At 42.1% G+C, this 27,087-nt stretch overlaps 1 protein-coding gene across 1 annotated transcript in view; it reads right to left on the bottom strand.

The window, feature by feature from the left end:
* Nucleotides 1-26,163, bottom strand: part of OTULIN (OTU deubiquitinase with linear linkage specificity) — a 32,396-nt gene extending 6,233 nt beyond the window's left edge. The window contains exons 1-5 of the mRNA XM_069492181.1: nucleotides 25,881-26,163; nucleotides 17,049-17,125; nucleotides 10,831-10,925; nucleotides 7,765-7,908; nucleotides 2,377-2,502 (exon numbers count right to left, since the gene is read on the bottom strand). Of these exons, the coding sequence (XP_069348282.1) occupies nucleotides 2,377-2,502; nucleotides 7,765-7,908; nucleotides 10,831-10,925; nucleotides 17,049-17,125; nucleotides 25,881-26,032 (594 nt within the window). The 5' untranslated portion in view covers nucleotides 26,033-26,163. The remainder of the gene's footprint in view (nucleotides 1-2,376; nucleotides 2,503-7,764; nucleotides 7,909-10,830; nucleotides 10,926-17,048; nucleotides 17,126-25,880) is intronic.
* Nucleotides 26,164-27,087: the final 924 nt, after the last annotated feature.

The raw sequence follows: 27,087 nt of genomic DNA, 5'->3' as shown, positions 1-27,087 counted from the left end.
GAGGTTTCCCCAATATTAGTTTACTAAACTTGCTCCTCTAACCTCAAAAATATACATGAGCTCCAAATGAATAAATCCATTCAGGAAATTCTTACTCACCTCTGATTAAGAATAAAGCAGAGTGTTAGGTACTCAGTGAACATAGGCAAACTCTTTAAATGAACAAGAAAACCTATGAATACATGTGCTTTTCAGTAACACTGAATGAGAACAGAGATGCCCACATAAATACCACTCCTTATGAATAACCAATAACTAGTGCCCCTCTTAAACACCATTACAGATTTCAAAACCAAGAGTAAATTTTAATGGTAATGACTGCACAGAACTCTCTCCAATATTCGGGTTGGAAGCTAGAGCATGTTGTCTACATCTCGTATCATCCAGAAGTAGACCAAGTTGTCAATCAAGAGCAAGGCTCTGGAGGTGGAACAGTTGGGATGGAATCAAGGACTAATCACCAAGCAGCTGGTGGCTTTTGTAGCACATTTAACCGACCTCCTGGCCTCAGTTTCTTCATCTATAAAATGGAGATGACCACAGCAACACCATCTTCATAGTTGTGAGAATTAAGCAACACATAAAACTTTCAGTATAGAGCCTGGCACAGAAGTGTTAGTAATGCAGACTCACATTACTAATGAAAAATTTTAATGTTATTATAAATTGGCATCACATAGACATTTGCAAAAATGAGGGTCTAATTACAGTAGACATATCTAATAAAGCAAAAATAACAATTTTGCAAGACCTTAAAGAAAGATGAAAAGGAAACTGGAAACTGTGGCTGAGTGGAAGAGCCTTCCCATTCACGCTCACAGGGGTAGGGCCCTGCCCTCAGCCTTCCACTAACTTGGACTAGGCAACACCAAGTCCTGCAGTCCATTCCAGCAGGTAACAAGCACAGAATCCCTCTTCCCTTCTCTATCCCATTTCCTTTTTTTTTTATTTCAGCATATTATGGGGGTACAAAAGTTTAGGTTACATATATTGCCCTTGCCCCCCACCCTCCCCGCCCCCGAGTCAGAGCTTCAAGCATGTCCATCCCCTAGACAGTGCGCATCGCACTCATTATGTATGTATACACCCATCCCCCCCCCACATCTGCCCGACAGATGTTATTCCTAAAGGTGCTCTTAGGTGATGATCAGTGAAACCAATTTGATGGTGAGTACATGTGGTGCTTATTTTTCCATTCTTGCGATACTTCACTTAGTAGAATGCGTTCCAGCTCTATCCAGGAAAATATAAGAGGTGCTATATCACCATTATTTCTTATAGCTGAGTAGTACTCCAATATCCCATTTCTTTATAGTAGAAGAAAGATAAAACTTCTATTCTTCTTTGACAGTATATTTTCCAGTAAACATTTCTTATCTTTGTAAGTAAAAACTAGGTTCTAGGAAGTCGGGGACCTCAGTTCATTCACTCAATAAAGCATTTACCAAACGACTATTTTGTGCCAGGCTTGCTGTTAGGCATGAGGTACAAAATGCACAAGACACAGTCCCTCATGGAGCTGAAGGCCTAATGGGGCATCAGATCACATCTGAGTAAACAGATCACTACCTAGGGTATGTGCTATGAGGGACCTTGAAAGTTTATGTCTGCCCCCTCCTTACCCAACACTCCCCCCACCCCCCCCCAACAAAGCCTGGAGCAATGGACAGGCTCTCGGGTTCTCAGGCTCAGGGTTGTTAGTGAGGAGGGTGAGGAGGGATCCAAGCTGCTGAAAGCAAGCACCCTACAGGGCAGTGCAGGCCAGTGTGCAAGCAGGATGCCCAGCACAGAGGAGACAGTGGAAAGCCATAGAAATGCAGAATTTCAAACACCAAATCAACAGGAATCGGCAGACCAAGTTCTCCCTACAATTCTGTTCCAAAGAAGCTCTCAGGACAGTTTTCAAAGGACAGGTTACTGAATCTGCTAACTAGAAAATCACTGAGAAAGAAAATAAGTGTTTAATAAATACAGACAATCTTAAAACACAAGCATAATTGGGAAGAATTTAATAAATGTGAATTAGTATCACTGACAATACTGTAAGAAATATGGACTAAATGACATTCCTGAAACTTATTAATATGACTTAGAACAAAGACTACATTTGTTAAGGTTTCCTTTTAAGAAGTTAAACATTTCATTATCTGATACACTAGTCTACAGCATCTCCTCCAAGAATATGTAATGCTGATATGTCTCCATTTTTCCAAAGACCTCACGGGAGGACTCTGTGTTCATTTAAAATCAATTTGCCTAAAAATCAGCCTAGAGTGTTTGATAACCACAAGGTGAAGACTAAGAGCTGGTCTGCCAGGGCAATCAGGAACAAGAGCTTCACACTTTATCAGAGACAGGAAACTACATGCTCCAAACCTTCTTCCTTAGCAGAGTGAGGGACTTCGTAATTATATCAACCAGGTCCTCACTGTTCCCAACAAATTTCAGTCCAAGTTTCCATTGCTTGATCCAGCTGTATTTGCTTATGAGTTTTTCTGGTAACTAGAACATCAAGAAACAAATAGATAAAGAGGTGTTAACATTCCAAGAAATCCATCACATGATCCAAGCTATAAGAAATCACAAAGCCTATAAAACCTACCTCTGTTTCCAGAATTAATTCCTGCAAATCTGTCATGTGGGTTTAGGATGGAGGACCTAAATCTGGAAGTTAGGAACTTAGAAAGTACTACCCGCCTTCAGAGGGCCGCTGGACGAAATGGTGCTGTTGGCTCAGATACAAAGGCACAATCTACCCTGTGGGACTCCAACCACAGCCAGGGACATTCCATAGCGAAGTACAGATGAGGTGAGGCCATGGCCACAGTGTGTCCTCACACCAACCACCATCATCTCCCCACCACTACCTAACACGTGGCTCAGGAAGGTACTTCCAGCCACGTGAGATGGTACAGGGTAAAGTCAAACCTGCTCCTTCCCTGATTAGGAAAACAAAATCTAATATCAGATATTTTAAAAAGCCACTAAAAAAGGAAGAAAAGAGATCTTTTGTTAAACAATATTAACACATATACTCCAAGATTTAACATTCAAAGAAACAATATTTCCCTAGTTTAATGCCCAATCAACATTGTACGATAAAAAATAAAACCAAGCAGCAGCAGCAGCAGAGAGGGGTGAAGGGAGCTGTGACTACACGCATAGCTCATGAAAGAAGGGACAGCTGAACACTACATTTCTGCTTTCCTTTTTTTTCCCCTTGGAGTATTTGTTATTTTGTTTCCCCCTAATTATCCACAGAATCTGTAGCACAAAAGGCAAGCTGAGACACAACTTGACTGATGACAGCATGGGAAGAGTCAGACTCTCCCAACAGTCCTGGGTGTGTCAGGAGAAAAATCATATAATGAGGCTGGGCACAGGCATGTCACTGCACTGTTACAAAATTTAGAAAGCAAAAAAATTCACCTCCAAGTCAAAAGATCATTAAAGAATAATTAAATCCTATAGCATCCTACGACGAACCCGAACTTGTTTAGCAGTTATAAATACAGTTTTAAATGAGGCCATATGTTCGGTTCTATTGGGATCTAAGACACAAAAGACTCTTTCCTGAATGGTTATTTCCGTTGTACCTTCTCAATCTACAGCAATTGTGTGAAACTGGGGTGTTTTCTTTTCTACAAAACACAGAATCACACAAGAGGGATGTAAATTACTCTTCAATGTTACACAGCAATGGCAATCTACATCACCCACTAAGGGGAGGAGCGGTCACGTCCACATCTTATTGGGATGACAAACGACCACCCACCTAAGAGCTGCACCAGCCCAGCTCTGTGCCCACACTGTCCTGTATTTCGGCCACATATGGGCAGCTCTGCTGCAAAAACTCTCAATTCAGTCTCACATTTATCACCAGAACCTAACACGCCCTCAAGTGGCAACAGGCTGAAATTACATCTGGGCACAAAGAACTATTAATACAATTGAGCAGAGAATACTAGCACTACACAGATGAGGTGAAGGGAAGCCCAGAAGACCAGCTGAGCATCGTATGACATTACACAGTTATCTAAAAATCAGGCACAATACTTGACTGAATTACTCTGGAGACCCCAAAAATCTAACTACACAGAGAGTTTCCTATGCGTTTCACACATTGGTCAAACTGTTGCTAGAGTGATCCAGTTCAGGGTTGTGTACTTCCACCGTGGAAATCCTACCTAGAGAAAGCCCAAAACAATAACGCATGAAAAAGAAACTAGTAGGAAAGAATAATGGAGTTGGAATTACTCATTCAGAAGAAAAAAGTGAATATAACCTTAAGTGCTTTCAGAGGTCTTAACACATGGAATACTTGTAAATAGCCATTCTTTTCTACTAAGCACAGAGACCAGACTTCTATTAGAATAAGTGAGATTTAAGCAAGAAACAAGATTTAAACAAGAAACAGTGATTTTAGGAATAGAGTAGATAATTAGCTTAGGTGTCATTTCATTTGTGACCGAACTATAAAATTCTCCAGCAAATGTGTGTAATTCTTGACATCACAATAAAGATAGCAAGTAACAAAAATGTGTCATTCCCCCAAACTACTCATAAAAAAGAGCTCCGATTATACAGTCTATCCCACTCTAAGCAAATGTTATCACTGTCCCACCTGTTCAGAGACATTCTAAAACTTAGTGAACATGGAAACCAAGGGACTTCTGCTCTAAACGACACCTCTTCTCAGGGACCAAGATGGTGTCCCAAGTTTAAGAATAGCCAGACAAAGCCATCTCTGTGGTTGGAGTCAGGGTCAGATGACCAGATGGCAGTCAAACACAGAGATTGGGATCTGGACAGACACAGAAACAACAACAGGAAGCCCAGGCAGGATGACAGGAGATGAGGGGGTGGGTGAACTGTGAGGGGGGACAGTAAGGACAAAGTTCACCTCATAGGCAGGGAACAGAGCAGGCCAGAGAAGTGGGCACCGTCACAAAGGAAGCCTAGGGTCTCTTCTACTAAGCCCAAATGAAGGGGAGGGTCGCTAGTTTAGCTCTCCTGTTTCCCTTTAGTATCCTGAAACCAAATCGTGTTCTAAGAGAACAATCTCTCAATCTGCAAATAGAAGCAAATAACAACTAACTAATGGTTCCAACCTTGACTTTTGCAGTCACGCTGAGACACACAGCTGCTCATTCAACGAAGACCCTGTCAGAGTGAACCTCCCTAGGAAAAGGCAGGTAGGGGGGCCAGAGTGAGATCAGGAATAGAAAGGCACCCACAGGAGGGTCTGCAGGACTCCTGGGAGGAGGTTCAAAAGCATCTGGCACAACCAGACCTAGTTTGTAAACTCTTTCCCTCCTCCACTGGCCCCTCGAAGTCAAAGCATGTGCTGAATCTGTCACCTGGTCACATTTCAGAAGCAATACAACAAAACAGACTGTGTCACAAAAGTGTTCAAATCATGTGAAATTGCTGGGGACTGGAACATCAACACAAGGATGAGTCCTCTAGCTTGATGACAGCAAGAAAAGAACAAAGTCATTTCTTCAGTTGATATTTAGAAGAACCAAAGTTTAATAAATGTAAATACTAAACTCACAGGCAGGTACGATGTGTTTTTTTCCTTTGACACAGGCCTCTTGACATTCAATAAAAGTTAGATGACAAAAACAATACCACTGTGACCAACTAATTAGATTGTACTCCCAAGAGAAAAATATACTGGCTGAGACACATAAAAAAGGGAAGAAACTGGAAAGTACACTTGAGAATTTAAAAACTATTTTCACATTACACAAATTAAGTCAGAAAAAACACCTTAAAACCCCACCACTCACACATGTAACATATTCTATTAATAATACTGATAAGAGACTGAACACAATCTACCTAGACTATTTTTACTTTGGCAGATGATGTTATCCAAATGTATCCTTTTAGCAAAAGAAAAGAGACATTATACTTTTTTTTAGGGCATATTTTATATTTTTAATTACTTGGGACACTATTTGCACCAGACTTTCTCAAAAAGTATAAAAATTCAAATTCAATGTCAATTAAGTCCATAAATCTAAATAGCTCCTTAAAGGTAAAGACTCAAAAGGAAAACTTAGCCTAAAATTGATCAGGATCTTATGTCACAATCCAGAAATTAAACTATGGTTGTCAAGTACAGAACTTAAAACAAAGCAAAGACAGTGAAATCACTGTTTGTTTTTCTAGCGGGGTCTTATCTCTATCCACAGGCATGCTTTTGTCAACTGACCAACAATTTGGAACTATTTTACTATTAATAAATGACATCATTTGCAAAGAGAAAAAAGTCTAGTGTATCAATTTCTTTTGCCCCTATAAGAAAGCAAGAAGCTAATACTGAAAAATCTGCTTAAGATGACATACATCTTTGCTTAGAAGAAAATATCGTTCCTAGATTCTTTTTTAAGAGATAGGGTCTTGCTATGTTGCTCAGGTTGTACTCCTGGACTCAAGAGATTCTCCTGCCTCTGTCTCCCAAGTTGCCGGGACTACAAGTGTGTGCCACTGCGCCTAGCTCCAGATGCCATTTTGACAGTTGATACAGGTGTACCGATTTTATACTGGTTTATAAAATTATTATGCAACAGACAAGCAGTATCCTCCACTCACCAGTCTTGGTTTTGCTCTCTGGAGCAGGTGATCCCTTGTCCACCTACAAGGCCTCTAACTAGTTCAGCCAACAAGTTTTCTCTAATAGACTTTACTCAAGGCAAATACCCCAGGTCCTCCAAATGCACCCAGAATGAGATGAAACCTCTTGGTCGCACTCCCATCTGCTAACGAGGATACAGGCACAGAGTGCAACTCCGTCCTCAAGGTGGGCTCTGACCAGCCCAGTTCAAGGAAGGGCTGCCATGTCCGATTCTCCGAAGCGTTCCTTTTAAAATGCAGCCAGGGCTTTGTTACTGCTGCCATTACAGTCCATGCAGGCTCACAGCGGGGAGCCTGCAACTTGTAATCAATTAAACCTCTGACATCTTTTTCTTCCTTTCATAAATTACTGTTAGGCAGATCTCCAACAGCAAACACTCCTGGGTTTGGGGTTTTTTCTAATTTAAGCACAAGACTTTCAATTTTCTTCCAACTAATGTCAAACTGTCATTTCTGATCAATCAGTCCCGCCACCAAAATCTTCCAGGATATTCTCTCATCCAACCTAGTATATGACTTTATCTGTGTCGGGACACTCAGACACATGACTTCCCAGTGCATCTCTACCAGGTGGCAGACGGCAGGTTCAAACACTAAAGAGGGCCAACCCTGGAAGAGCCCCCTCGCTTCCCCAGGAAGCCTCTCTCCTCGTGACGTTAATCATCTCTCTTCTAGTGTTGCTGTTCAGCCGCCTAATAAGCCAATGTTCACACTTTGCAGAGGGTACTAATTTCTTGAATTGTAGTTAAAACTGAAGAAATGACTATCCTAAAACCCTGGTAGGTTCTCAAACAGTAAAATATACTGCCTACTTAATATATTTAATACCAAAATTGAAATCAAACTGTTCCTAAGTGCTTTTTACAAACTCAAAACATCTGCTCGCTAATTCAGGTGAATTGTTTTACAAAAAATTTTACCATTTTTCTCTTCTGGGAAATACGAATTATTTTTGGTCACTTTACTATGTGAAATCATCCCAGCCACACAAATTGAATAAACCCACATGCTGACGTCATACTGCAGATAGTATCAGCAGGTACCATGGGCAGAAAACGGAAGTGTTCTCACAAAAACTATTTTAAACATCGCAGACTCAAACCTGCAGCAGCAGCGTACCAGCGTGAGCTCCGGGTCCTGCAGCCAGTGGGGCAGCTCCGTTGCCTGGCTCATGGCCTGGAACAGTGTGGCCCTTAGTGCACAGTAATTATCACCACGGACTCGCCTTATGGAGGTGAATCTCTGAGAAACCTCCTCATAGCCCTGGGGAGAAGTATCAAAGAATTAAAAATGGTCATTACTGACTTCAGAAAGCAGGGAGAATTTCATTTCTGTGGAAAATACCGGCCTGGGATCACTAGAAAAATGGAAACAAGACTGGCTGAGTCTTTCATGTAAGATGTTCAAGTTCCTTTTTATTAATCAAAAGAAATTATCAAACATTAGCACTGCACAAAATATCAGTATATGTAACAGATGCAACAGATCAGACATACAAAATAAGAGCCAAGTATTAAAGCACTAGCCACCCCCAAAGCTGGAGTCCTATGTCTCTTTCTAAGCAACTGTTATAACACTTACTCACTGATAATCAACATTTTGAAGGGTTTAATCTGTATTTAAATTGACCTTAATCTCTTTAATGAAGAGGTAAGAAAAAAGACATGTACAAATTTATATCTCCATATTTAAAAAATATATAAAAACCCCATGTTTCTAACAAGGGAGTGTGTGTATATGTTTATATATGTATATGTATATATAAAAGTCTACATGCTAGGAGATGTCTGGATAATTCTTAGACTTTTTTAAAAAAGTGGACTGAAGTGTCACTCTTGCTCAGTCTGGAAGTAAAACAAAGAAATGAAAATGTTCAGTGACATGCTTGATTTCCCCAAAATAGCCATCCAAATAGACCATTTTGAAACATACCCCTAAAAAGGACACCATAAAATCCCAGTGACTCTGGTCCACCAGTATGTGTGATGCCCTGACTTATCCAGCTGGATACCTCACAGTCACAGGGACCAACTTTGCTGTGCCCCAACCCCACTGGCCCCAGATCCAGTCAGCCCTTTCACTCATCCTGCTATTCCTTGATAGTCACACAAAACCTACTTCCTACCCTGCACTTATACAAAGAAAGGAGTGTCACCCTCAGTGAAATGCAGACCACCTCATCTCATGTGTCTAAGTCCTGGAACCTCATTATTAGTTGTTTTTAAGGTTCAGGTCGTAGGATAATGTTCTAAGTGAATATAAAAGTACTTCTTTCCAATAACAAATTTTGAGAGTCATATTCTTATTTAGTGGTCCAACCACTGCAGCATATAATGGCCCATCAGGCAGAATCACCTCTGCTATCATGTACCTTTTCCCTATGATGGATCCCCAATTACCCTGGAATACTTACAATGGCAAATTCAACTGAACTGCCCCTTTCTAAATGCATAAATTACTCATGTTATTTCAGAGGGGAATCAAGCTTTTTAAAACTAAATTTGGATTTATATAGACTTACTTCCAAAAGAATATCCAAAACAAAAATAGACAATTACGCAAATAAGGACCAAAACAGAACTGAGATGAAAGCTGTTATGAGGCACCTGAAATACTCTGATTACTGCCATGGGTCCTGTTGAGATGCTTTTCTAACTGATGTGCCCTTGATTATCTGATCGCTGAAAAAATACAACTACAAGGTCAAATCTTTCTTTTCCTAGAACTAAACCCATAAAGGAATAATTTTAGCATGAGTTCTAAAATATGGAATATTTGGATAACTCAGACATCTTCAACTGTGGACTTTAAGATGCCAACTAATAGAACAGATCCTTTGAATAGACTGAGGTTATAAAATAAAATTACAAGTCAGTGAAAGCATTTCTGGGGAAGATGAGAAAATATAGTTTAGATACTTGGCTTTCTGGTTATCTAGTTTGATACAAGGCTGGAGGTTGAAAAATCTACAGTAGCCAATAGCATAGTCATAAATATTCTTAACCTCTGGCAGGAGCTAAGAGTCCCAGGTATTTCATGACTAAGTTCTTTTACAAGTGCCTAAAAAACAAAGAGTGTACATACCACACTTGCAGGGAGCAGAGCCGCCACTTGTTGTCAGTACTTTACAAGTGGCAGCTACATTTTGACTAGGGTCAACCCATTGGCAGTTGATGCGCATGCTCAAAGGTGAACACTATTTTCTACAAAAACAAGCTCTGAGGAACAGAATAAATGTATTCAAATATTTTAAATTTTTAAATCCTGAACAATAAAGTTCTAAGCAAAAAAAAGTTAAAAGATATTTCTATCAAACATGACAGGTCAGTATATCTAATACATAAAAAGTACATTCAAATTCACAATGTAAATAATCCCAAGAGAAAAATGAACAAAAGATATAACCCAGAGGTTACAAGAGGTGGTGCATTTAGGTTGAAACTGTCATTTTTATAGCTCAAAAATGGTCAAATAGTAGCAATTTCACACGGTTCAACCTACTAATAAGGACTGTTGGATTTGAAATACATCTGAGGGTAGAGAGCCCACAGGGTCTGCTGCTCAATCAGCCAGGTAGTGTAAGTGGGCCACAGTGTCTGAGCTGAGCAATGAACCAGCCCAAATAGCTACAGAGGGACCATATCATGGGAGTCCCCATTGTCATCCCACAGCCTTGGAAACTGCTGCCAATCAATGCAATGGGACTGGAAGCGGGCAGCTCCTGGGATACCCTAGATGAAGGAAGCAGTTCCAGATCCCTCTCTGTAGGGAATGCAGACGGTTTCTAGGCCCCTAGAACTGGAGGGTGTGCAACCAAAGCCCGGGTGTTGTGGAAACTGGGGGTATAGAATCAGCCTGAAGCATCCCTGAGGTTTTTATCACTCTAGGCCAAAAGGGCATTCCCAAATGACCCCAGGAGGACAACCATTAGCTGGCCCAACTCTGAATAGCAGAGGCATTTGTATGTTTTTCAAAGAAATTAAGTTACTGAATAACTGATGCTAATTCTATATTAATACTGTGACTCTTTAAAGTCTGTTTCCTCATCTCTAAAATTAGAACACCAATATTTACAAAGTCTAATAGCAGTCATCTTAACAAATGTCTAAAAATATAAAATGACATATTGAATAACTTATGATAGACTATTTGAAAGACTGAAATATGTGCACCTCTGTGTCATACCTTTTTCATACATGTTGCTTTTTGCGTATTTCCCCTCCATTCTTTTTTGCAGTAGTCCATAATATCCATTTCAGGGGCCACACTTAACCTGGGTTCTATTAAGGAATCCAAAAAAAAGCAAACAATAAAACAAAGCATAATCAGAATAACAATAACTGCTTTAGTTGGGTGGGGTGGGGGTCACACTTCACTCCTCACTTTTCTCTCTCACTTCATTTCAAAAAATCCAAAACTCCACCACTGCCCACCCCCTGGTCCAGACCACCATCTCCTCACCCTTAGATAACCATGGGGGTCTCCCAGTGGGCCTTCCTTGTCACCACACCCTGCATACCATTCTCCACCTGGTAGCTAGCCAGGGTGATCCACCTAAACATGAGTCAGATGACATTCATTGTTCCTGGGCTCAGACACTTCCGGGGGCTTCCTGTCCCATGGCCTTATTCCCCACAAGGCCCCCTGCCGCCTCTCTGGCCTCAGTTCCCACCACTCCGTGAACGCACCCTGCCCCAGCCCCACCTGCAGCCTCACTGGAACTCTCCAGCACACCTGCCTTGCTCTTCCCCATACCTGCTGGGCCGCTCCCTCACTCCACGCAGGCCTCTGCTCCAGTGTCACCTGATGGCCCAATACCACAGTATCTCACACACACTTCTCTCTATTTCTCTTATACCATCTTGTTTTTCCTCTCAGAGTTTACCAACATCTGACACACACAACCATATACCCAGTAAAACATGAGCTCCTGAGGGAGGGGCTCTGTTTATCAGCTGTGCTCTGTCCACAGCACCTGGAACTGCGCTGACACGCATGTTCACGAATACTTTTCTAATCAAATTAAAGATGGGCCGGGCGCGGTGGCTCACGCCTGTAATCCTGGCACTCTGGGAGGCCGAGGTGGGCGGATCGTTTGAGCTCAGGAGTTCAAGACCAGCCTGAGCAAGAGCGAGATCCCATCTCTACTAAAAATAGAAAGAAATTATATGGACAGCTAAAAATATATATAGAAAAAATTAGCCGGGCATGGTGGTGCATGCCTATAGTCCCAGCTACTCGGGAGGCTGAGACAGGAGGATTGCTTGAGCAAGAGTTTGAGGTTGCTGTGAGCTAGGCTGACACCACAGCACTCACTCTAGCCTGGGCAACAGAGTGAGACTCTGTCTCAAAAAAAAAAAAAAAAAAAAAAATAGAATTTTTAAAATAAAAAAAAAAATTAAAGATGAAACAGTCCAAACTATGACGAAAACCTTCTAACAATTCATAATTAGTTTTTTACACGCACTATAGAAAGAGATAACACCTACTATAACAAAAATTACACTTAATTGTCTTAATTTATGTCTCACCCTGATCCCAAAGGCTGTATGTAAGTAGTATATAATAAACCAGAAACTAACTCGCAATGTTTACTGATCCACAGACCTCATTTGACTCTAATAACATATCTCCCTAAATTAAAAACACAACTTACAATCACACAAATGTTACAGTAAAAAATGGCCTTTAGATTTTCTTTGTTTAACGTAGGTGGTCTGGGGTTTGATTTTGTGGTATACGCATATACACGCACATGCATATGTTAGCGTGTGTGTTTTGGGAAGAAAATGAGGTAAATTTTCAGGCACATCTTGACTTCCTTTTTAAATTATTAAAGATGCAGATCTTAGCGATGATTTTAAAATAGAAATACAGAAGTACCTTTCAATATATTTAACCCTGAGGAAGTTGTACATAGAATAAAAATTCTTTATTCAACTGAATTCAGCAAATATTTGTTGAGTGTCTTATACATGCTAAGCACTGAGCTAGGAACCAGAGATACAAGGGTGATGAAGACACAGATTCTGTCCTGAAGGGACTTACAGATTACGCAAGAAGAAATGACAACAGGCATTTACAAGCCAGGATGTGATGGATGCCAGGATGATTAAGGAACACAATGGAAGAGACCCTAAACTCTCCTTGCAGTTTATGTAAATCAAAAATTTTTTAAGTAAACTATAAGAACTGCCTATTTCTAAATATCTCATTGTGAATTCTTTTAGAAAGAAAAGCAACCATTTATATAGGAGGGAAAGTAATACATATACAGGTAACACAGATACACGAGGATTAGCTTAAAAGTGAAACAGATCCCTGAGGTATAATATACAGAGACCACAGACAGACAGATACCAATGCTGCCCAGCCAATCTTTAAATAAAGACCCTTGATTTTTTAAATTCAAGAAATATTTTTTGAGTATCTCCTTAGTGAAAGGACGTGTTCCCATGTATCTGCCTTTCCACTTACCTCCAAAAGGGAAGAACTGCAAATGTAGTGAGTCAGGACTGTCAGTGTTCCACATTTGCCCAGCAGGCAGGGTTATGAGCCTAAACAGAGAGCACACTTCCAGCTCAGGAAGGGCCTCCCAGGAAAAAAGTCTACTTTCCTGCTCTCCTTGACGCAGTCCTCACTCCTGTGCATGCCTTGTCTTCAAGCCCTGGCCTCCTGGGCAGAGCAGGGTAGGCCAAGCACCTCAGGACTGAGGGGAAGCAGCCACAGGGCCTCATACAGGCCAAAGTCCAGTCCTGAATCTGAGGCCGACATGGGGCAGTGAGGGTTGGGAAGCTGGGGTACCTGCATAGCAGGCAGCATCAAATGATATGGTTCTTGTTTGGGGTTCTGCTATGATTCTTTGGGAAAACGCCAATGGCTACTATATATGCCACACATTAGGCCAGGAGCTGGGGACACAGGACAAGGCAGAAGCTGACTTCAAACAGCTTATGGAGTACAACAGTACCTTTCCTTAATTGCAAACTACATAGATTCTGATTGAGATTCCCAGTAAACAACACTTCTAATGGCAAAAATAAAAATAAGGGAAGTTGAAATTTGGAGTGATAAGCCAGGAGCTGAAATAACCAAGAGGCTTGATCTTTAACCACCACATGGGTGACAATAACAAGAATGAGACCCTCAGAAGGTGGAAAGTTAAAACTGAAACCACTGCAGAAAGCTGGGCCTCTCAAACGGAGGTAGACTAGGACAGGAATGTCAATCCTTTTCTGAAATGGGCCAGACAGGAAACAATTTTGGTTTTGAGGGCTATAAGGTTTCTGTCACTACTACTCAACTTTACCATCCATGAAAGCCACCACAGACGATATGCAAACTAATCTGTTCCCCAAAAATGTTATTTACAAAGCCAGGTGGCAGGTCAGATTTGGTCTAGGAGCCATAGTTTGCTGACCTTCAGACTGGGTGAAAAAAAAAATCTTTGCACTAACAGAGAGGATAAGAAAACTTTCTGCCTCAGTCTGGACTCTGCTTCAGGGGAGGGAACACTTGCAAAGAATGTTATTTCAGGAAGGACAACAAACCCAGAAGGACCGAGATGCAAGGAGGATCCATTTTACTCTCGGAAGCTGGAAGTTATAAGACCCACTAAAAAGCTAGAACACCTGTGTCGGGTACAAAGCTAGACAGAAAAGAATCCCAACAAAGAGCTTTAAAAGTGGAAAACGAGCGGTCCCTCAGCAGTAACAGACACTGGCTGAATACGCTCTTTCTCCTTAGGAATATAACTAATAAGAACTCCATGTCCTATGTAAACTTTGAGCAACCACAGCAGTAGAGACCAGGCATCCTCTGAAGTTTTACAGAGGACCAGAACAGTGTGGCCCAGGAACATACCAGAACCGCTACAAAGAAATCTCCTTTGGCTACCACAGTGAAGAGTTCACCAATTCCTTGTGAGGAAAACTCAGAAATTCTTATTTAAATAACAAACAAACAAACAAAAAAAACCTACTATGTATCATCTGTTCCTAATTACACACATGACAATGCTTTTGTTAAACATAAACAGAAGCCAGTTCTCAAAACAAACCAGTAGAATACACACATACACAAGGGGTCTTCAAAAAGACCACTTATTTTCATGGAAAATGCACATTATGAAAAAACTATGCATGGATTTCAAAATTTTTTTTGCACCAAAATAAACTCATACTAACATGTTACAAGTCTGAACAGGATCTAGTCTGAGGTACTAAGGATAAAATATCAGTTTGAAAAGAGCAACATGAATTCTGCTAAAACTGAAGCGAGAATAAATATCAAATTTATGGTGAAGTTTGTGTGGAAGAATGGTGAAATCAATGATGCTTTACAAAAAGTTTATGGGGACAATGCCGCAAAGAAATCAGCAGTTTACAAATGGATAACTGATTTTAAGAAGGGACAAGACGATAAGGATGAAGCTGATGGCACCAGACCATCCACATCAATTTCCAAGGGAAAAAAGAGCAGAAACAATAGCCAATATCACAGACATCTCAACTGGCTCCGCTTACACAATTCTGAAAGAAAAATTAAAGTTGTACAAACTTTCCACTCGGTAAGTGCCAAAACTGTTGTGCCCAGATCAGGAGCTTTCAATGGAAATTTCAAACAAGTGGGATCAAGATCCTGAAGCATTTCTTTGAAGAAGTGTAACAGAAAATGGAACACAGCTTTACCAGTACAATCCTGAAGACAACACACTATCTAAGCAATGGCTACCAAGAGGTGGAAGAGGTCCAGTCAAAGCAAAAGTGGACCAGTCAAGAGCAAAGGTCATGGCAACAGTTTTTTGGGATGCTCAAGGCATTCTGCTTGTTGACTTTCTGGAAAGCCAAAAAAATAACATCTGCTTATTATGAGAATGTTTTGAGAAAGTTAGTCGAAGCTTTACCAGAAAAACAGCCCAGAAAGCTTCGCCAGAGTCCTTCTCCACTATGAAAATGGTCCTACTCATTCTCTCAACGGGGGCAAAAGTTTCTATGGGAAATCATTAGCATCTACCTGACAGTCTTGATTTGACTCCTTTTGACTTTTTTTTGTTTCCTAATCTTAAAAAACACCCATTTAAAAGACATCCCTTTTTCTTTAGCTAGTAATGTAAAAAGAGACTGCACTGACATGGTTAAATTCCCAGGACCCTCAGTTCTTTAGGGATGGACTAAATGGCTAGTAGCATTGCTTACATAAGTGTCTTGACCTTGATGCAGCTTATGTTGGGAAATAAAGTTTACATTTTTTATTTTTACCTTTTAATTTAAGCCCCTCATACAATACAGGTAATGAGAGAGAAAATGCTATTTGTGAATCATCTATGGAGTATCCCCAAATGAGAGTATCCCCACTCTGCTCCGGCATGAAGCCAGCCAAGGAAGGATGTACTCTGTCACACACAGCCCTGCCAGCTTAGTCTCCACGGACGACCAGTGGAGGGGGCAAGGAGTAACGCCTTGCCCTAGCAGCAATGGGTCCTGGTGGTGGTAAAAAAAAATGTAGGCAAGACTGGCCAGGCATGGTGGCTCATGCCTGTAATCCTAGCACTCTGGGAGGCCAAGGCGGGTGGATCGTTTGAGCTCAGGAGTTCAAGACCAGCCTGAGCAAGAGCGAGACCTCGTCTCTACTAAAAAAAATAGAAATTAGCTGGACAACTAAAAATATATAGAAAAAATTAGCCGGGCATGGTGGCACATGCCTGTAGTCCTAGCTACTCGGGAGGCTGAGGCAGTAGGACTGCTTGAGCCCAGGAGTTTGAGGTTGCTGTGAGCAAGGCTGATGCCACGGCACTCTAGCCCAGGCAACAGAGTGAGACTCTGTCTCAAAAAATAAATAAATAAATAAATAAATAAAAAATAAAATAAAAATAAAAAAATTAAAAATAAAAAAAAGTAGGCAAGACAGATGAGAAACATGGGCATGGAATCACCAGAGGATGAGAATTAGTACTATTGATCCCATGACTGTCTTTCTTCTTATTCAATCAGAGTCACATGGCCATTTGCATGCAGAGATGCGTACAGCCAGCTTCTCAGTAAGTCCTTCAATTTGAAATGAAAAATGCATTTCGAATGTGAATTCTAAGAATATAGGGAAATCAAGAAGGGAGAGAGAATGGTGTCAAGAGATTAAACAAAACAATCCTCATAGGTACAAAAAACAGTGTGAATGTAAAGAATGCAGAGATAATATGTGCATTAAAATTTTAAAACCCCAGGAAACAGGCTTCCCTAAACACACTTCAGCAAAACAAATAATTAATGTAGGTAAGACCATACTCATTAGCATTATTTCCTAGAAGTGGATGTCAATATTTTATAAAAATGGATATACCAATTTAACTGCATTTTCTACTATCAACATTAAGAACTCTATAAATAAAATAATTCCAAACATACCTGATGCCCCTCTTTCCTGTATAAGCAATTCTTTCTCCTTTTCTATTTCATCTGCAGCACGGTACATGTCCTCCTCACTGAAATCACACCAAAGTGACATTTTCAAACACTTGTCGCACTAACATTTTCCATCATATCACAATAAAACAGCTGCTCACAAAATGTATAAGACACTAAAAGTTTGGCTTTTTTCATAATACATGATGATAATCTGATAAAATAAGGGTACTACATCTCAGATGCTTATGTTTCTATCTTACCACTTTCTTCCCCTTCACAATTTCTTACTTTAAATGAGACAATTTACATCACTTTACTTGCTGCATGGTTCTGAGGCCATTTTAATTGTGACTTCTATTAATACCTCAACTATATAGCTAGAGATCTTAGCATGCATCTTATCAGTGAAGCTCCTAAAATCATTCTGTCAAGGTTTAAGAATGGAGATAGTGCTAATAAAAGTATTTATATAGGAATACAGGCCAATTGTTGACCTCTGTAACATGTCATAAGCAAATCTGACGATAGCTACTCTAAAAACAAGGATAGGATAGCATCAATTATTACACAGCCCTAAAGCTAAAAAAACCTCCTCGAGGCTCCTCCTGCTCTGACCCCTACAATTAACCAGCCACCCATGTTCTGTCATATATATCCCCACTGTTCCACTATTGTTAGTTCTTTGGTAAACTAACAAGAGCCTACCAAGTACTAGAAAGTGAGAAAACCCTACTAAGTGCTAGACAATGATGAAGAATGGGATTTCTAGTCTGAAGATTCCCCCTTTCCCCCTCAAAATTCACCCTGAAATGACAATAAAGGAAAACAGAAACACCTATCTTTGACAAAACCAGATGAAAGCCCAAACAGTGAATGCAGACAGCGTGGCAAATGACACAGGACAAGGAAGCCCAAGGTGGGGTGGGGGGGGCAGCATATGCAGAAGGCAAGCCAATAAGCAAAGTCCACAGAAGCCCAGAAAGGCTCTGAATTGGAGGCAGCAAGTTCTTCAGAGGGTAGCATACTGGGTTGAAAACAAGGGGCCTGGCTAAAATCCATGTAAGGAACAATCAGGCCCCCAATTCTCTATACTCCCTCCCCATGACAGCACAACCCATTCTCACACAAAGATTCAGACACAATGGAACACAGGAAGGAAGAGTTATCAGGCTAAAAAAAATAAGAAATTATGTAAAAGACTAAGATATCCACCCCCAATTCCCTTATCACCTCACTTCCTAGTACATGGCCCAGTACAGCTGGGGAAAGAGAACAAGAGGTGCTGGGAGAGGCAGCCTGAGGTGGGGAGTCTAATATGACAACGTTTCAATGTTTCCCAAACACTAATAATGTCAAAATCTGGACCAGACCCACCACTTAGCCAGTACTCCATTATTTCCCTGTGCACTACTCACACTTCAGACCAAACGCTTGGCCAACACTACCCTGTGCCTCTACATCTGAAATTTGCTCTGGGTGTTCCCTCTTCCTGAATGGCTCCCAACTCCTACTCTGCCTCCTGCCTACGACATCACAATGCCTGCTGTGTGGGTGAGTCCTCTGCAGAGGGTAGTGGCTGGAGTGGGAACTCAGGAGTTAGACTACCAGGGCTGAAGCACTCCTCACTCCAGCCTTTTTTAGCTGTATGTGTAACAGCATTCAAGGTTGACTACCCGTCAAAAGGACCGTAAGAGCATTCACCTTAAAGGACTGTTGTGAGAAACAGACACAGGTAAAATAATTAGCAGTCAAAAAAGTTAGCTATTCTTATTCTCATTCTATAACCATTGGTGCACAATATTAATAAACAATTTGTCCAGTGATCATTTCTTATTCCTTTTTCTCTCTAAATGTGGGAGTGCATGTGTTTTAATGTTGTGGGGGTAAGGGAACAAATATTAGGAAAAGGTACTTTCCATGCACTTGACTCCACTGAGATTTCAAGTAAAAGGTGTGATGTCACCCTTGAAGCCCAAGCCAGAATTGAAAGCAAACAAAAACCTGATTCACAGGAACTATACATCAAAAACCTAAATAAAAAGTGACCAAATGTTGTTCATTTGCTCAATAAATTAATAACATCTTTCGGCCTGCTTCCTAGCTTTACCAAATACAAGAGAAGTTCTAATCCTGTAAAACACTCATTTAAGCAAATCACTTTCATAACATCATTATCAGAAGCAAGTCTTTGGACAAGCCACTTCCCCAACCTTGGCCTCTGTTTTCTCATCTTCAAAATGAGAAGACTGGAAGAGAGCTGTATTTTCTACATGGTTCCTCTTCCAGTTCTTTATTCTAACAACCTGAAAATACACCATCATTAAAAATTGTACTTCAGGTGAATTCTGTGGCCATCCTGCCTGCACATTTGGCTCCACTTCTGTCCTTTTCCTTTTTAATTTACAAAATAACCAAAATACAATTCCAACACCAATGCTCAGAGGAGGTTCTCTAACCAAGCATCTCTCCATACAGCTACAAATGCAAATTTCTACAAAGCCAAAAGGAAGGGAACAAAAAGAAATAAACAGCAGAACAAACAGGAGAACTAAATGCAAAGGGAAGACAGAAGCAGAAAGGGAGATTACTGGAAATCAAAAGCAGTGATTCAGGACATACAAAAGAAGCAAAGCAGAAATAGGAGAATAAGAGAACCAGAGCATATTCAAATTACTTTAGCCACAACTGGACCTCACTCAGATCCTGCACACAAATGCTTGCTAACTTCCAAAGCCATCAAGGACATACAGAAGATGTAATACAACTTTTATCGAAGGCAACTCTTAAAATGATCCCAAAGTTGTATCTCCTTGGAGAAAAGATAAGTTTTAGGTTTGAGCAATGATGTTCCCTCAATGTATAATAGTTGGCAAAGAAGACATTTAACAGCCAGAATGAAACTGTCACCCATCAAATATAAGGATAATGAACTAGAAAGAAAAAGAAGAAAAGAGAGAGCAAGAAAAATAAAAATTATTTTATTTTAAAAATACTTCAAAGCCAGGTGCGGTGGCTCATGCCTGTAATCCTAGCACTCTGGGAGGCCGAGGCGGGCGGATCGTTTGAGCTCAGGAGTTCAAGACCAGCCTGAGCAAGAGCGAGACACCGTCTCTACTAAAAATAGAAAGAAATTATATGGACAGCTAAAAATATATATAGAAAAATTAGCTGGGCATGGTGGCACATGCCTGTAGTCCCAGCTACTCGGGAGGCTGAGGCAGGAGGATCACTTGAGCCCAGGAATTTGAGGTTGCTGTGAGCTAGGCTGACACCATGGCACTCTAGCCCGGGCAAAAGAGCAAGACTCTGTCTCAAAAAAAAAAAAATACTTCAAACTTTTGCTTTAATTTTTTAAGTACCAAAATATTAAAGCCAAAAATAATGACAAAACAAAATTACATTTAAAGCTAGGAATCCGAAATTGGTAGAGGTTTGGTTTGACTTTTTGTTACAGGAAGGGAAGACAGCGAAACAATGAGAGGAAAGGAGATCTGGCAACCTCTGGTGTGTCAAGTTGGGGTGGGGGTGGGGAGGTGATGTCTACTCTTTGGCACAAAACAGGCCACCGAAACCCACAGATTCAGATGATCACCACAGCAAAAAGTTTTCTTCCAGAAAACATAAAGATGGCTAGAAAAGTGCTAAATAAAAGTCTATTAAATGACTTGATTTCCTAGCACACAAGTCACACTCAATTACATCACTGAGTTAAATTTTAAAACCAGACAGGGTGCGGTGGCTCACACCTGTAATCCCAGTACTTTGGTTGAGGCAGGAGGATGGTTTAAGCCTAAGAGTTCGAGACCAGCCTAGGCAACACAGCAAGACCCAGTCTCTACAAAAAATTTAAAAATTAGCAGGGCATGGTGGTGTGTTCCGTAGTACCAGCTAGTTGAGAGGCAGAGGCTAGAGGATCTCTTGAGCCCACAAGTTGGAGAGCGCAGTGAGCTATGATCACACCACTACACTCCAGTCTGGGTGACAGCTTGAGACCCTGTCTCTTAAAAAAAAATTGTTTTTTAAACCAAAATGCTAACAATTCCTTGTTAGAAGATTCTTAGTTTTGCACCATGGCATTATTTTGAAGTGTATGTTTTCAAGTTCCAATTAAACATTATTTACCCATTTTCTATTAAGCTCTCTAGCTTAAGAATATTTTATTCTTACCATTAAGGTAACATGCCCAGTTGAGTAGGCTACATGACAATGCAAACTAAATTATAACTAATACTTCTTACTCTGTTCAAAGACCCAAATACCAACCAGTTTCTGAAAACTTATTTTAAAAAATGTTCATGATATAGAGACAAAATTACATTATTCCCTTAAAAAGCCGTAAGCTAAAAATAGAGCTCAGTGAAGCAGAAGACATTTCTGTGAAGCCAATTTTCAATTTCTGATTTAAGTAAATATGTAAAATTTAATAAATCAATTCTAATGTGTATGTAAAGCTAATAAGACAGAATTTTAATCACTCATCATTATGCTCTTTTGTAAAAGTTCCCCTTAGTTGTCTAAAAGAACTGAGTAAGGTTTTATTCAGCTCTCTGGACTTCAACCCTGCAGTTCACACTTAACTGGGCCTGTCCTATACAACTAATGGCCCAGACAGCATTGGTGAGACAATGTTAACCAGTGTGACACCAACACACCTTCCCACACAGGCACAGGAATGGCAAAAACTTCTCAACACACCCTTTCTTGGATGCTCCGTGGTTGCAGAGATGGGTGAACACATCAAATGCAGGAAAGTACCGGCACCCAGGCCAAAATTCCACCCCCCTTCTGTAAGTGGATCTTCTATGACTGGCGCATGCTACTCATGTATGACTTCCAGAGGTATCTGGGGACAATGCAGCAACCCTCAATAATGAGGTTTAATTCTTAGAGACATCCCTGCTCTAGACCCTAAAGTGGGCTCTTCATTTGGGTGGGGGAAGGGGTGAGAGGGAGTGGACCTATGTCCACGCCACACTCTTGTAGCTCCTGGGGATGGGGTGAAGCAGAAAATACATCCTACAATAGTTTGCCTGGCAACACCCAAGAACCAGAAACGGTTTACCACTTTTTAGTTCACAGCCCCTTTGAGAATCCACAACTTTCATCAGAATCACAGCCCAGAAACATACAAATTTACCTTCAATTTTAGAAGGGTTCACAGACAGTATGGCCCCACACACAGTCAGCCATGGACCCCAGATTCAAACCCTATCCCACCCTCAGACAGACAGAGAATACCGTGGAAGAGTCTCTCTTCTCAATTCCCTAAGCATTTTTGGTCTGGCCACCACCAATGTCCCAAGACCAGACACAGCAGGAGTCAAATGCTGGGAGTCGGGTAAGCAGCAGATACAGTATAGGAGACCAGCCAGAGCTTCAAGAATGTCAACTAATCTGGTATGATATAAGACGTCTCCAAATGGGACTGTAAGTTATGTTGTGAGCCATTCTTAGGACTTGTCCAGGAGACGCCAGCCAACCACAGCTCTCTAATGAGCTGACTAAAAGGAACAAAGCAGGCAGAGAGGGGAAGAGAAAGGAGAAAAATTATAATGAGATTTGGAAAGTAGCTTATCCATGTAGTTTATGTGTCTCTTTTCCCCACTCCTCTTCCTTGTGAAATGTGATGAGCTTAATGGAAAGGAATCAGAGTAGCCTACTGCGCTTCCTAGGAAATAACCCATCCCTTCCTCTACCCACCACTGCAACCTTCAAGGAGTCACAACCCAAATGTATAATTCAGCTGGATAAGCTGGGCTAAGATTTGTATTCATAACTATTGTCCACTGAATGTACTAAAAATAACTCCATGAAATACTTCAAAACATTTGCAGTCTTATGCCATTTGTAATTCCAGGTGCAAATACTTTAATTGATTCTTGTACATAGCAAACCCAACTATCTGCATGGAAAGAAAGGCCTGGGTTCCAATGGCAAAAAAGCACAGATTAAAAAAGGGCACACTCCAGCCTGGGCAACAGAGTGAGACTCCATCTTAAAAAAAAAAAAAAAAAAAAAGGCATTATACTATTTATTTAAATCTACAGACCAGACTTGATGGCTCATGCTTGTAATCTTGGCACTTTGGGAGGACATGGTGGAAGGACTGTTTGAGACCAGACTAGGCAACATAACGAGAACCCATCTCTACAAAAAAAATTAAAAATTAACCAGGTGTGGTGGCATGTGCCTGTAGTCCCAGCTACTTGGGAGGTTGAGACAAGAGGATCAATCGAGCCCAGGAGTTTGAGGCTGCAGTGAGCTATGACTGCACCATTGCACTCCAGCCTGGGCAACAGAGCAAGACCCTATCTCTAAAAAAAAAAAAAAAAAAAAATTTACACTCAACTATTAAGCTGCATGGCTGGATGTGGTCACACCTGTAATCCTAGCACTTTGGGAGGCCAGGGCAGAAGGACTCCTTGAGTCCAAGAGTTCGGGACCAGTCTGAGCAACACAAAAAATACAAAAATTAGCCAGGCATGGTAGTGCACACCTATAGTCCCAGCTACTTGGGAGGCTGAGGCAGGAGGACCACTTGAGCCCAGGAGTTGGAGGTGGTAGTGAGCTATGATGATGCCACTGCACTCTAGCCCAGGCAACACAGCAACACCCTGTCTCAAGAGGCGGAAAAAAAAAACAAAAAAATATACACACACACACACACACACACACACATATATATTTAAAGCTGCATGCATTATCATGTAGGAATTGATGTGCATGCCTTATCTTCCAAACATAATGTTTATGTGATGCATGCAGTACAGTTTCGCTAGCCCATGAGAAAACATCACAGAGCAAAGAGAAATAGCCCCACTACCCAGATAACTGCTCATACAGAAAAATGGAAATAAGCTAGAAAGCCCTAAACTTAAGATATAATGTTCAAAAGTTGACATCTGAAAGTTATACTCACCTCCCCTGTTCCCCCGTGTTATGAGAGTTAAAGAGAAATTAGATTATCAAAGGCAACAGAAGTAGGGGGGAAAAAAGAAATTAAGTTGCTAAAATATACCACAAACTGGAAAATCTATTCCAGAAAAAAAAAATCTGAAGTTTGTTGTCATTACAAATCATGTCTCTCTGCCTGGTTTTGCTGAGGAAGCCAGGAAGAGGTAGGGGGTGGCTCCCACCCAAGCATCAGTGAACTTGGCCCTGAAACCTATCATCTGTGTCTCCCTGGCCAAGCTATGCCTAACAAATCTGCAATGTGTAAAATGACAAACCTGTGCTAGTTTTTTCTTTATATTATTTTCAGCTCTAAGTCTATAATTCCACTGACAGTAGGCAGAAGAGGCACCTGTGCCACAAAAACTTTTCCTCCAGATAGAGCACTCCTTCCCACCATGGTCCATTGTCCCAGGTGCTCAGACTCAGAATCACAACCGCCAGAAAACTTGCCAAATAACAATGCATACCTTTGGGAACATGGTTCTGGTTCCCTCAGGTAGGCATGAAACTGCTCAGGCCAAGACTGCGGTGCAGCTTGTGGCAGACAGGGCATCTAAATAGGGGCACAGTTCTCACAGCTACGGCAGGAGAAGGGCAGCAGCAACAAAATACCCCAGACTTAACCCTCAGCAGAGTCTGAGATAGGTCTCACACATGGATCTGTACAGTGGTTCCAATTTAAAAAAAAATTAGGTACCACTATTTTAAAAGCAGGGTATTTCATAAAAAGGCCAGGATAGCTGCATTGTTTAAGTACAAAAGATCAAGCAACTACAGGCTGGAGCTTAGGGGACCATGACCCCCAACAGAGAAAGACTCAAGCTCTCCAGATTCTGGCCAAATTCACTAACTTAAGTTACATGCCCAGCTCTGGGGACAGGTGTTTGAAATCTCCTACTCTAAAATCTTTTCCAGTGGCCATTAACTGTGACTAATATCACCCCCAGGTGTTTGGGTTCTCAATAAAAAAGAATGTCAAAACACTATGCAAATGAGCATTATTATGCTACAATATTTACATAACAGGCCTCAGAAAGGCCCCCTTTTAGGAAAATCTACCCCCAAAAGCTCAAAGGGTGCATTTAAACACATCTTAGATTTAACTTTCCAAGGATTTTAAAATATCTGTCAAACTGGTTGTCTGAGTGCTTTTCTCAATTTTGGAATTCCAAAGGCATTTATATGTGCCTTCAACTTGAAAATGTAGAAAAGTTTCACTCAAGTTTTTATTCTGCTCCCACCTGCACCTCCAGACCCTTGCAGAAGCTATAAACGCTTCCGATTTGTCTTCTTCACAGCTCAGCATGGAATTGACCCAACCAGCAATGACTTTTCTAGTCAAAAAAAAAAAAAAAAAAAAAAGAGGGAGAGGGGACACCTAGTCAGGACGTTAAAGGTTAAAACAAAAATGGGCCAAACTCAGTCCAAAGTCTGTCCAACAGGTGGGACACTCATCAAGCGGCGACTTGCCTTCCAAGAACATGTCGTGCGGCTCAGTTTTCCTGTGGCTGTGACAGGGGCAACCTTACTTCCTCCCTGTGCCAGGTTGGAGCAAAGATCTAGCGGGAGTCAGAATAAAATAAAAAGCTTCTCGGGTCTGCTTCCCAAGTTTCTGGAGGTTTTCTTTTTAACTTTAGAGATATGTACATTAAAAAGGGGGAGGGAAGAGAGACATTGAGTGACTGGAATCGTGAGAAAGATCCTCGGGAAAAATTTGTACTCGGACCCTGAACAAAAGTCTTCAAAAAATTCCTCCCTGTCTCCAACGACCTCACCTAGGACTGAGGGCGCCGAAGGAACCTGGCTGAAGACACCCACCCCAGGCCAGCCTTCCGGAGGGGACCCGTGCCCGCCGCCACCCCCGCCCCGCACACTCACTGCTCGGCGGGGCACTGCATCCCGGGCCGCGGCAGCCCGCCGGCCGCCGCCTTCCTGCCCTCCCGCGCCGCGGCCCCCGCCTCCCGCGCCGGCGTCTCGGCGCCGCTGGCGCCCGGCCACGCTCCGGGCTGGGGCATGGTGCCCTGACTCATGCGGCCGCCCGCAGCGGCGGCACAGCAGACGTTTAGCTGGGTCCGAGAGATCCCGGGCCCCTCCTGTCGGGGCGCCCGGCGGAGGCCGTAGCAGCTCCGTTGCCCCGGCAGCTTCCTAGGGACCACAGAGCCCTTCCGCGCGCGTCAACGCGGCCCGCCCCGCGGCCTTTGACCCGCCGCGAGAAGGCGTGGCAGGAGGCGGGGCGACGCGGCGCCTGCGCCTGCGCGGGCTGAGCCGCCGGGGCTCCGGGATGGTCCACGCGGGGCAGTCACTGCGCATGGCAGTCTCTGGCACCTCTGGCTAGCTTCCCTCGTCTGCGGTGTCTAAACGGGCCACCGGGTGTGAGAGGGTGGGAAAGGGGCGGACAAGCGGCAGGACGCGTCCTGGGTGAGGAGGAAGGCCGGCCTTGGGTGTGAAAGGCGCTAACGCGTCTGGCCGCCTTGTAGTGTCAGTCTCGGCTTGCAAGCGTCGCCTTCCGACGGCCCTATGCTGCGGCTTGCCCCGGCAGTCCCCAGGTGACAGATCCGTAACGACTTGTCCCCGAGCCCGCTCTGCTTTGGCCTAATGTCGGGTCAGGCTCCTGCTCCGGAGCTGGGAGTTCCTGCCCCTCCCCCGGGGTCGGGGCGGGGAAAGCGAACCGGTTCGGCTCGACCCAGTTGAGACAACTCTGCAGCGTGTGTTCTTGAATTATATTATTCCATGTGGGAAATTTGAATTTGAGGGGAGCCAAAGCAAAGGAAAAATATTAGCTGACTTCAAAGATCCGAAGCTGAAGTGTTTCATCTCTGAAAAGGGAGCAGAGTAGCTTCTAAGGATGGGTAACAATGTAGGTGCAAAAAGCATCACTCCAGCAAAGAGCAAGACCAAAGTATGGAGGAATGGAATGGCATGGGCAATTCAAAAGCCTGCAAGTGGTTCAAGGGTGGAGCAGGTAGGGAGTAGGGGATTTTATTGAAAAATGAAAGTGGAAGAAGAATGCTGGGGATCAGATCGTGAAAAGCCATGTTAGGCTAACTGTGGAGCTTGTGCTTAATCCTCATTGCAAGATCTTGAG

This window comes from Eulemur rufifrons, chromosome 17, assembly GCF_041146395.1.
Source record: "Eulemur rufifrons isolate Redbay chromosome 17, OSU_ERuf_1, whole genome shotgun sequence".
Classification (NCBI taxonomy): Eukaryota; Metazoa; Chordata; class Mammalia; order Primates; family Lemuridae; genus Eulemur; species Eulemur rufifrons.
This window is presented reverse-complemented; position numbering and strand designations above follow the sequence as displayed.